Raw genomic sequence first — 10,340 nt, 5'->3', positions numbered from 1 at the left:
CTGAAAAGAGTTACAAAGCTATTACATCCACCATAGACACAGATGATGTTTAAAGTAATTTAGAGTAAACTGTTTGTTACTGAATCATCACTTTGAAGCTGAAATGGATGTTTTATTGGGTACTGAATTTTTTCCTGATGATAAAGATTTATTATACAGTAAAGATTCTGGAACGACCTGTACGTTTTTGTGTTTGTGAGGTAAATGATTCATACTCACGTGGTTTGATTTGTTATTACACTAACAATATCTTGAATTTATTATCAAATGTTTGTACATGTTGCTTTATTTGTTATGGCTCATTTATGCATGTTTTTTGTAATTGTTATGTCTTCCTGCCATAAGCAATTAAGGGGCCGGTGTGTATGAGCCATTTTAATGCAATTATGTGTTTGTCCATTGGGTAGCGCACTGGAAATAGTATATTAGGGCAATTGGTTAATGAGACAACAGGTGTGTATTGGTAGTAGGGAAGCACACCGTTTTTGACCGTTTTGGACGGGTTTGGATCGTGCTTCATCATGCCAAATTATTGGATTATGTGTTTGGGACTGAGTTGAACTGTATGCTGTGTCTACAAGGTATGGACTTTTGTATCCTATGAACTAGACAAAATGACACCACGGGAAGCTAAGTGGAAGCAATGTTTATTCATTGGAGCACAATAAAGAAGGACACTGTTGCATTTTACTTCGGTTTTGCATGGACTTATTTTTACGCGTCAATTACTTGCTGGCTCCTATTACCAATACTAGTGTAAGGCGTGGGGTTTTAGGTGCCCGTGGGCTGATGTGAATAAAGACGATGGACTTGAAAATATCGACGGCTAGTAACTTTTATTGAGCAGAGTCCTAGAACTGGGGAGGAAAGCAGCACTATGACTGACAAAGTCTGAGAAAGGTCTATGACAGCATGAGCGGTAAGAGGGGCTGTGACTAAAGGAGGTTCTGACTTGCCTGATATTGAGGGATCAGAAGTAGGCTGAGGAGTGGTATCACTTGGAGTCGGGCGTCTAGATAGTGAGTCTGCATTTGTGTGCTTTGCACCATTCCTGTGTTTTATGACCCAATTGTACACATCAAGCTCCAATGCCCAGCGTGCCCTACGTCCTGTTGGATCTCGATCGATAGGCATTTTCTTTAAACCTAACAAGGGGCGATGATCGGTAACAATCACAAAGGGGCACCCTTGCAAGTAGTGTGAGAAATGTCTAACGGACCAAACAATAGCCCACCATTCTCTGTCAAAGGTGGACCAGTTGCGCTCTGTTGCACTTAGCACATGACTGGCATAGGCTACTACCTTTTCAACACCCTGTTTTTGTTGTGCAAGAATGGAGCCAATGGCATGGTGAGATGCATCTGTATACAGAATAAAAGACTTGCTGAAATCAGGGTAGGTGAGAATGGGAGGGGAAGCTAGAGCATGCCGAAAATACTGAAAAGTGTCCTCACATTGTTCACTCCATGCAAATTTGGCATGTTTCTTCGTAAGGCTGTGTAAAGGGGCTGCCTTTTCTGCAAAGTCTTTGATAAAACGCCGATAGTAGGAACAGAGGCCTATGAAAGCTCTAACCTCTGTAGGTGTAGTTGGACGAGGCCAGTTCAACACTTTCTCAGTCACTTTGGGGTCTGGTTGAATGCCATCCTTCGAAACAACATGTCCTAGAAAGAGTACAGACTCTTTGAAAAACTGACACTTTTGAGGATGGAGTTTGAGGCCAGCTTGCCGTAATCTACCAAACACTTCAGAGAGACCATGAATGTGGTCTTTAAAGGTCTTACTGAAGACTATTATGTCATCAAGATATACTAAAGTCTTGGACCAATGGAGGCCACGGAGAACAAGTTCCATCAATCGCTGAAATGTTGGGGGGGCATTAGTAAGACCCATTGGCATGACCTTAAAATGATAGAGGGAATCACCTGTAGTAAAGGCAGTTTTCTCCTTGCTAGCATCATCCATTTGAATTTGCCAGTAGCCACTGGACAAATCTAGAGTGCTAAACAAGGTGGCTCCAGAAAGGGCGTCTAAACTGTCATCCACACGTGGAAGTGGGTGTGCATCTTTGATAGTAATTGAGTTCAAACGTCTATAATCGATACAAAATCTATAAGAGCCATCCTTCTTACGGACAAGTATCACCGGGGAAGCCCAAGGGCTATGACTAGGCTCAATTAAGTCAGCATCAAGAAGTTTCTGTACTTGGTTGTCGATTTCCTTTCGTAGGACAGGAGATGTACGGTATGCTCTCTGACGCACAGGGGACGTAGAGGATGTCTGTATGCTATGCTTAATCAAATCAGTTCTACCTAGATCGGCAGAGGTAGTGCTAAAGACATCACAGTTCTCTTGTAGGAGGGAGTTAACTACTTCTACCTCACTGGGAGTAAGAGTGTCAGTACCCATGTGAACATCAGGTATTTGGCATGAAAGGCTTGGCAGGCTAACCTGAGCCACAAGACTATCCATAGGCCTATAGAAATCAGAAGGCACATTACGTACAGTGTAGAATTGACCTAAATGGGTCTGTTTGGGCAGCTCAATGTCCTGGTGTGTAGGATTAAGTAGATGAACTACAGTGAGCCCATTTTCAACATTAGAGAAGCTACGAGCAACAGCCAAGTCTTTGTCAAATGTCACATTCGGTTCTAGAATACCTTGAAAACCATGAAGCTGACTTCTTGTTTCTGAGGTACATGCTACTGAAGCAGGAACAACAACCTCTGTCAAGGGGGGGACTGAGACCTGTGAGAGCAAGGACACATTACATCAAAAAGGTAATGCATGTGAGGAACTGAGAAGGGAAATTTTCTCATTATTGAACATAAAAGTACCAGAGGCTGTGTCAATTGAGGCACCATGTGTTTTGAAAAAGTCCCATCCAAGAAGGACATCCTGTCTGAGTCTCTTACAACATACATGTTCATACTGAATGTGTGTGACCCAAGACGTAATGTGACAGGTAATGAGCCTAAAATGTCTAATTGTTGTCCTGTCAGTGTGTGTGCCACCTGGAAACTTTTGAGTAAGGGGCGATGTTTCAGTGCAGGGATGTGTTGACGTAAGGCCTCACTAATGAGCGACAAACCAGCGCCAGTGTCAAGGAAAACACTGACTTCTTGGTCCTCAACGAGTCCTTTTATGTATGGTGTCCAGATTGCAGAGTCCGAAGATGTCACTGTGTTGTCGCTATGGGCCGCTGACAGTTGAACTGAAGATTGGCCCTCATCTCCAGCTACCATTCGTTTCCCGACCGCTGCTGCTCGGTGAAGCGTACATGGCGTGAATGTGGTCGTTGTGGACTTGGAGAGCGATGACTGTAATACTGCTCACCCCTCCGTCGATCTCGGTTCCTGCCTGGACTGCTGTCATCATTCGATTGACGCCTGTAGCTGGGTTGAGAAGTCACTGAGTCATCGTATGCAGCATATCCCCGCTGAGGGCTAAAGCGAATATCTCGACTGTCATAGAGTAAGGGTCTTTCATAGCCTTGCTGCTGATGATAACTTGGCCGGGGGCTCCCTTGTGGTCTGTGATGGCTGTTACTGGAACGTAGAGGAGATCTTCCTCTGAAGTAGGGCTCATCAGATGCAGTGAAATGTTGATAGCGAGAAGACGACAAATATTGATTGTCTGTAGCTCTGTCTACTGAAGGTGATCGTCGACGATAGGCAAAGTGATGTTCTGGAGATGAAAAAGAACTGGTATAATGAGACTTCGGCTGCGTCAGCATAGTAACAACAGACTGAAGTTTGTCTACTTTCAGATGGAGGTCACTGAGCTGCGCTGCAAGCATATTGGTGGAGTCTGTCGTGAGGCTGTGTACCACGGCCGGTTGAGGCAGAGGAAACGACTCAGTGGCTGCAGAACGTGCTCTCTCACACCGACCAGCTACTTTAATCGCATCTTCAAGTGTAGTAACACCAAACTCATACAGCTTAGCTTGCAATGCAGGTTCAAGTCCAGCTATAAAACGTCGCAAAATTTCACCTTTGATGGCTGATTCTCCATAGTCCGGAAAAGCTTGGTGAACAAGGCGGGTCAATTCGGCAGCATACACTTCCAATGGCTCGTTACTCAGACGCGGTCTGGCATTCAAGTAAGTTTGAAAGGTTCTTAATAGCTGTTTTTGATCGAAAACTGCAGCTAATTTGCTACAAGTGGTGTCGTAATTAGCTTTTATGTCATCCGACAAACTATCCCAGTAACTGAATGCAGCACCTGCCAATCTTGAAGGAAGTATTTTGGCAAGCTGAGGTTTGTCCATACCTGAGGTCTCACAACATACTTGAAAACGACGAGCCCACTGAGAAAAGCTTTCGTTGCCATCTCCAGTGAAGTCTGGAGGTAAAACAGCTCTGAAGTGCACTTGCGGGTTTGTGACATTGTCCTCTGCCATGTTTGAAAAGAGTGAAGTCAATGCAGTGTTGTATCAGTTAAATCCAGCAAAGTCTTTTATTGATAGATGGTTTGCAGGTTAGACTTAGTGTAGTGAAGGTCGATGAACAATTAGTTTTTTTTTTTTTTTCAAGTCTTATTTGCAATACTGTCTCCTTTGGTTCCGAGGCTATGTGCAGTTACCGAAGTCCGCCAGAGGAGGGAGTAACGTGCACACGAGTCAGAAAGGTGAACTCTGTTCAATCCTGGCAATAAGCCAACTTCTAATAGTCTAGTTGCAAACGTCTTCTTTTACTTTTATTGTCTCTTTTTCCGAAATAACTGGGGAGGTAAGCAGCACTAGTCCCCGTGCCCGCCACACTCTCCTTCTCGGAGGGCGCAACACCAAAATAAAAGTCCTTGACAAAAACATGCAGAAATAGAATACAATGAATATTAAACAAACAACTTCACACTAGCGTCTTAGTGGAAGCCACTACAAAGACAATATAAGTGTGCGGTTTCACACACAGTTTAAGGATGGTCATAGATGATGTTTTCAACACCCTCACATGTTTGCTCAGAAGAAAATTGCACAGAATCCAGCCTAACAAGTGTGTTTGGAATTCATGTTAACATGACAATGGTTCTTGTCTGATCAATGCCATAGCTCTCATTTTTCATGTATGATGTAATCTTCATATTCTCTCCATTATACTTCAGCCCTAAAACAGCTAATTTAGTTACATACTTTTTCCTTGCTATTATCATTCTCAAGACAGATGGAAATAAGTTGTGTAATCGCAACAATAATGAAACTCCCCTGCCTGCCAGTGGTTGGATACAGTACAGACTGTCCCGCACCAACATAGACATAACATTGAATGAGTAAAACATGAAAGACTATTGATAATAGATGTTTAACATTTTTATTATTTTTATCAAAGACCAGCTATTTGACTTCAAGTTGAGTATTCATCAGAAAATAAATCAGTGTTTTATCAGACTGCACTCACACAGTTTCAGTCTGCTAAAGCATTCACAAGAATTGAAGAGGTTGTCCTATGCGGTCATTTTCTAGGTGTTCTTTAAGGAATGAGCGTATTTTCTCACTGAAAAGATTTGAATGGTAATCTCTGGAGTCTGCATCCGAAGTGAAGCTCCTTTTTTCCTTGCAGACGTCCTTCACTCCCCAGCTTATGACACCAACCTATCAAAGATTTTACAGATATTAAAAAAATGTCCTAGTTCTCAGCTTCTCTCAAATGAGTCTTTAATTTCACTCTGTAATATGTAACGCATTGTACATGAGATTTTACAGCCACATCATCAATACTGTTTTCATAAGGAAATCTCACCTGAACCACTCGACCTTTTTTATTCACATAAGTGGCCCCACCTGATTCTCCTGTTACAAAATAACATGCAACACAAGAAACTATATAAGAATGGTATAAATTAATTTTAGATCTCTAATGATTAAAATGTTATCAATAAAATGTATGACCTAAACAGTAGATTAGAACCAAATACAAGCTGTCACTTCGATGGCAAAAATCAAACATACCTTTGCAGGCAACATCATCTGTTTTTGGTTCATTACCACCACTGCACAGAAAATTGTCTGTAACTGCTTCCCTGGCATTTTTCACATTGATTCCTTTTGCTTTTTTTGCATCTTCAACACAAGCATCCCGCTAAAGAAAAAGTACACCAAGAAGTGTTCTTAGCTTGTTGATGATGACTGAAATATGTTTTTTAAATTAAGCTTTTCAAACTACACAGATTGGAAAGATTAGAAATAAGAAAAATCATTACATATTTTCCAAGCTTGATTGTGATGTTTTTTATGTTTTTTGGACTATTATCAGTATCCATTTCAGACGTGAAAGCAGCTTCCACAAGCTCGTTGCTCATTAGTATTTCCTCTGTAACAAATTAAAAAAGAAAAAAGTTTGACATTTTATGTTTGGTAAGTTTCATTGTATAAAAGCAATCACATGTTTAATATAGTTTATGTTTCATATTTCTGATATGGTTCTTATATGCATGCAGCATGTCTGACAGGGACCTTACCATGTTTTCTGCAAGTCCCTTCACTATCTGAAAGTTTCAGAGCTCCATTTGTTTCTCTAGTGCATGGGATGCAGATTGGTCTGTAGAGAAATACACATGTTATTTAATTAGTTCAGCTTTTTTCTTCTTCTTCTTTTTTCATATTCTCACTAAAGTAGCATCACATGTTGAAGATCTGTGCTCCTCACCGTAGATTAAAACTCATCTCAACAGCTGTAACCAGCTGTATAAGAGCTACATCAAATTCGTAATATTCCTGTATTTCCATATGCTGTTTTGCTGTGGGGTTATATTCAGGATGAAGTGTGAAATTTTTAACTTTTACAACTGCAAAAGGAAATGTAAACGTCATTAATAAGATTTACCCTGTGACACGTTTTACTTCAGTCTGAAAATATGGATGTATCAGAACATACTCAGGTCTTTTTCCAGTTTAACTATTATCCTATCAGGTGTGTCTCCCTCTTTGAAGCAGTGAGCCGCTGTCAAGATGTAACTTGAGGAAACTAATGACCCCATGCAATTGGAACCTTTTGAAGAAGTATGCTACACGAAGAGCAGAGAAGACTGATGTTCATAAGGTTCAACTCTTTAGCCATAACATGCATGTTTCTTCTTCTTGTGGGAGAAAATGTTTCCTTTAACTTCATTGAGTTCTATAATAAAATGATAAAAAGGTTATGCTCACTTGAATATTAATCTGTGCCAACCAGGGAAATGCACGGCGTTTATTTTCCAAGCCTTCCCACACAATCCCACACAATCCTACACTGGTGCTCTCATCTGTGTAAAGAAGCAGGTATAAAGTGTTAATAATAAAAATAACAACAGCAATTAACACTGAGTAAATTATAAAGAATTATTACAAGAGGTCAGGAACTGCGAAACTGATTCATCCAAACAATAGTGTTATTGCAACTGTGGTTGTTTTTTTGTGTGTTTTTTTTTAGAGCATGACAGTCATTTCTCTTTTGTGTTTTACAGAAAACATTAACAACATGAAGGTGATTAAATAATTACAGAAATTTCACTTTTGGGTGAAGTACAGATACAGTACCAATCATGTCGTTAAACATCTCCTGCACCTCTGTCAAGTTTTTAAGCTTAAAGAAATATTTTTCTTGGTCCCTCTGTGACACTAAGCCATTTATGTCTTCTTGATTCACGTCATCTCCAAGTCCAAATACATAAAGATCTGGAAAGAGAGGACACATCCATATCAATATGAAATCAATGATAAAGACTTCTAAACAAATATGTGTGTTTGTTTTTTGTTGTTGTTGCTGTCCCTGATGATGTTGCTTGTTAATGAAACACAAAATTTATAAATAAAAATAAAAAAATACTTATAGTCCAAATATTTTTATTTAAAATATAACTATGATTAATAAATTTCATACTCACCAAGATTCTTCTCTCGCATTGGATCATTTTTGGTGACAAGATATTTGATCTGGTTCACTTTACGTTTGGGATTCCCCCCCATGTTTGCCTGACCTATGAAGTAAGATGAGATAAATTACAGTGAATATTTGCTTCAAGTTTGATCTCTATTCTAATTTGTAATACAGTGTATGAGTATTTTATTAATATATTAATTTATTTGTTCTGATAAAGAACTTAAACTGATTAAGTGTAAAATAATTTTTAAGCATTGTATTTAAAAATTATTAAATTGTACGTAAATACTGAAAAGTCAATACCATCAGTGAACAGTATGACGATGTGTTGGGTCTCACTGAAAGTCGTTGCATTGTTGAGCTCCTCTATTTTCATGCTGCCTAAAATGGCTGTATAGAGTTTGGCGATATTGGTTCCTGTTTTATCACCTCTATCTGTTTTTTCACACCAGAATATTACAGTCAGCAGGTTAGAAAAATTTTCTGATTGAAACAACTGACTAAATCTAAATTCAAATGAATCAAAATTAGAACATGAATTGGGATTTTAAAAAAAGAATGTAAGATTTTTTCATTTTTACTTTCACATCGGATAGCAATGAATACATGCATTCTCCTCAAGTTAGACTTAAAAGTACTATTTTTGCATAGTACATTACTCTGTAATAATAATCTCTAAAAAAAATCTAATTATATCCATGTATACAATAAGACTCAAAGAGAGACATTCAATTAGAATACTTACTCTCATAATTAAAGTCGTCCAGCGCTTTAAAAATATTCATTAGGTTTCTTGCATCATTATTTTTGAAGTCCCTCATAGTGATTATCGGCGTAACATCTGTAGCAAATATCAGGATCTCATAGTTTGGGGAAACCGGGTAATAACTAATCTTTTGGGGGAAAGCATTGAGAATTCAAAGTTGAAAGCAACATCTGTCTGTTTTCTGATCAAAATGCTGGATTTCAGTGAAGTTCATGCTTCCATAATGTGAAACCGGATTTTCATTGAGATGCAGCAAGTATGCAGTGGATTGTGGGAGACTACGCCCTCCTGAAACACACTAATGCTCAAATTGGAGGGTTCTGATAATATGAGTCTGAGTTAAGTTCAGTCTTGATAGCATCTTAGTGTATCACAATGGTAAATCCTTTTCAAATATTGATATTTATATATTATTACAGAACCTCTAACATCAAAATGAACAGCAGTTAAATTACTGCTTTTAGAATGTTTTTAGGAAAGGCTACATAACCTACATCAGTAGCCTAAATAAGTGGTCTTACAACTTCACCACAGCAACCTCTGGGGGTCGTGTGTTCCGATAAATTATTTGACAATTGACATACCTTGTCTATAAGCATTTTGATGGTGGTTTTTGCATTTTCAAAATTCTTCTGATCTATGCTTTCAGATGCATCCACAGCAATGTAAATATCAAGTTTTCCACCCTGATTCATAGTTATTTTCTTCCCCTGCTGATCTGAAAGCAGAAGGAACATGGTATTCATGTTTAAATGTGCTGATGTGATTTTGTCTCTTCTTCTGAGCATGGCAATTATTAATGAAAATTTTAAAAAGGTGTGTGTGTGTTTATGCTCTAAGTCACACAAAGGTACCTTCTTTTTCATGCTGTTGAGAAACCGCTAGATTTGACTTTAGAGAACTGCTGAAAGCTTCTGATCCAACAGACAGACAGTGACAACAAAGAACAACATACTGTAGAGAATGACAGTAACAGCAGACAAATGGCATAAACAGACAGCACACAGACTCTACAACATCCTCAGATTCTTTTTCTTTTGTTTTTACTGTATGTGTAAATTTTTTTTATAAACGTGTGCTCTTTAAAAAGTAGTAAACATTGTTTGCCAGACACATACATTAAATGTTTAAATATCTGTTACATATATGGTACTGCTTATATTATTTCACAATCTGTACACAAATGTAAGTAGTGAATGTGTGTGTCCGTGGGTGGGGCTGTGTCGGTGTGTTAATTTGGGCCGGTGTGGCTACAGTGCCAGGGCTGAATTTTTGTCCCAGTCCGCCCCTGTTGTGATACATGACATTGTGAAAAATAACTGAATGAATAATACTGCAAGTAGGTTAAGATGAGTTTTAAAAGTGTGCCCCCTAAAAGCACAAGTGGCCCCTGTCTGGCCCCCCTAATTACTGTGGTCTAGAAGCGCCACTGAATATATCATTATAATACCACTGGATCCACCCCCTAGTAATAGTATCACTAATCATGATTTACAATAAATTAACATACAGTGTTCATTTAAACACTTCTTTTGAGATTTGCAACATTTAATTTAAAAAAATCAACTCTTCACACCAAAACATGAATTGTATTGAAATTCTCATCACTGATTTTGTTTGCACTCAATTTTGTGCATTCAAACAATATATTACATAGACAGCTAGGCGAACAGATATATCAAAACTGACAAAAATAAATGAATTAACTTTTTTTTTTA

The 10,340-nt window shown here is 38.7% G+C and overlaps 1 protein-coding gene and 1 long non-coding RNA gene across 2 annotated transcripts; one reads left to right on the top strand and one right to left on the bottom strand.

The window, feature by feature from the left end:
* Window positions 1-633: 633 nt before the first annotated feature.
* LOC107715394 (uncharacterized) lies at window positions 634-5,269 on the top strand. The gene is made up of 2 exons (XR_001637093.1): window positions 634-775; window positions 4,868-5,269. It is a non-coding gene; the product is annotated as an uncharacterized LOC107715394 (long non-coding RNA).
* Window positions 5,270-5,281: 12 nt separating this feature from the next.
* LOC107715263 (complement factor B-like) lies at window positions 5,282-9,555 on the bottom strand (the record flags this gene model as incomplete). The annotated part of the gene is made up of 14 exons (XM_016521347.1): window positions 5,282-5,590; window positions 5,739-5,788; window positions 5,948-6,077; window positions 6,199-6,308; window positions 6,457-6,536; window positions 6,645-6,783; window positions 6,873-7,002; window positions 7,145-7,239; window positions 7,514-7,651; window positions 7,861-7,953; window positions 8,160-8,291; window positions 8,602-8,749; window positions 9,207-9,340; window positions 9,477-9,555. Coding segments are annotated over 14 exons (1,629 nt in total), but the record flags the coding sequence as incomplete, so codon positions are not given.
* Between the last annotated feature and the right edge of the window lie 785 nt (window positions 9,556-10,340).

This window comes from Sinocyclocheilus rhinocerous, unplaced genomic scaffold (genome assembly GCF_001515625.1).
Source record: "Sinocyclocheilus rhinocerous isolate Xijiao unplaced genomic scaffold, SAMN03320098_v1.1 scaffold299, whole genome shotgun sequence".
In the NCBI taxonomy this organism is placed as follows: Eukaryota; Metazoa; Chordata; class Actinopteri; order Cypriniformes; family Cyprinidae; genus Sinocyclocheilus; species Sinocyclocheilus rhinocerous.
The sequence above is the reverse complement of the archived record's forward strand: the minus strand, read 5'-3'. Positions and strand labels throughout refer to the sequence as shown.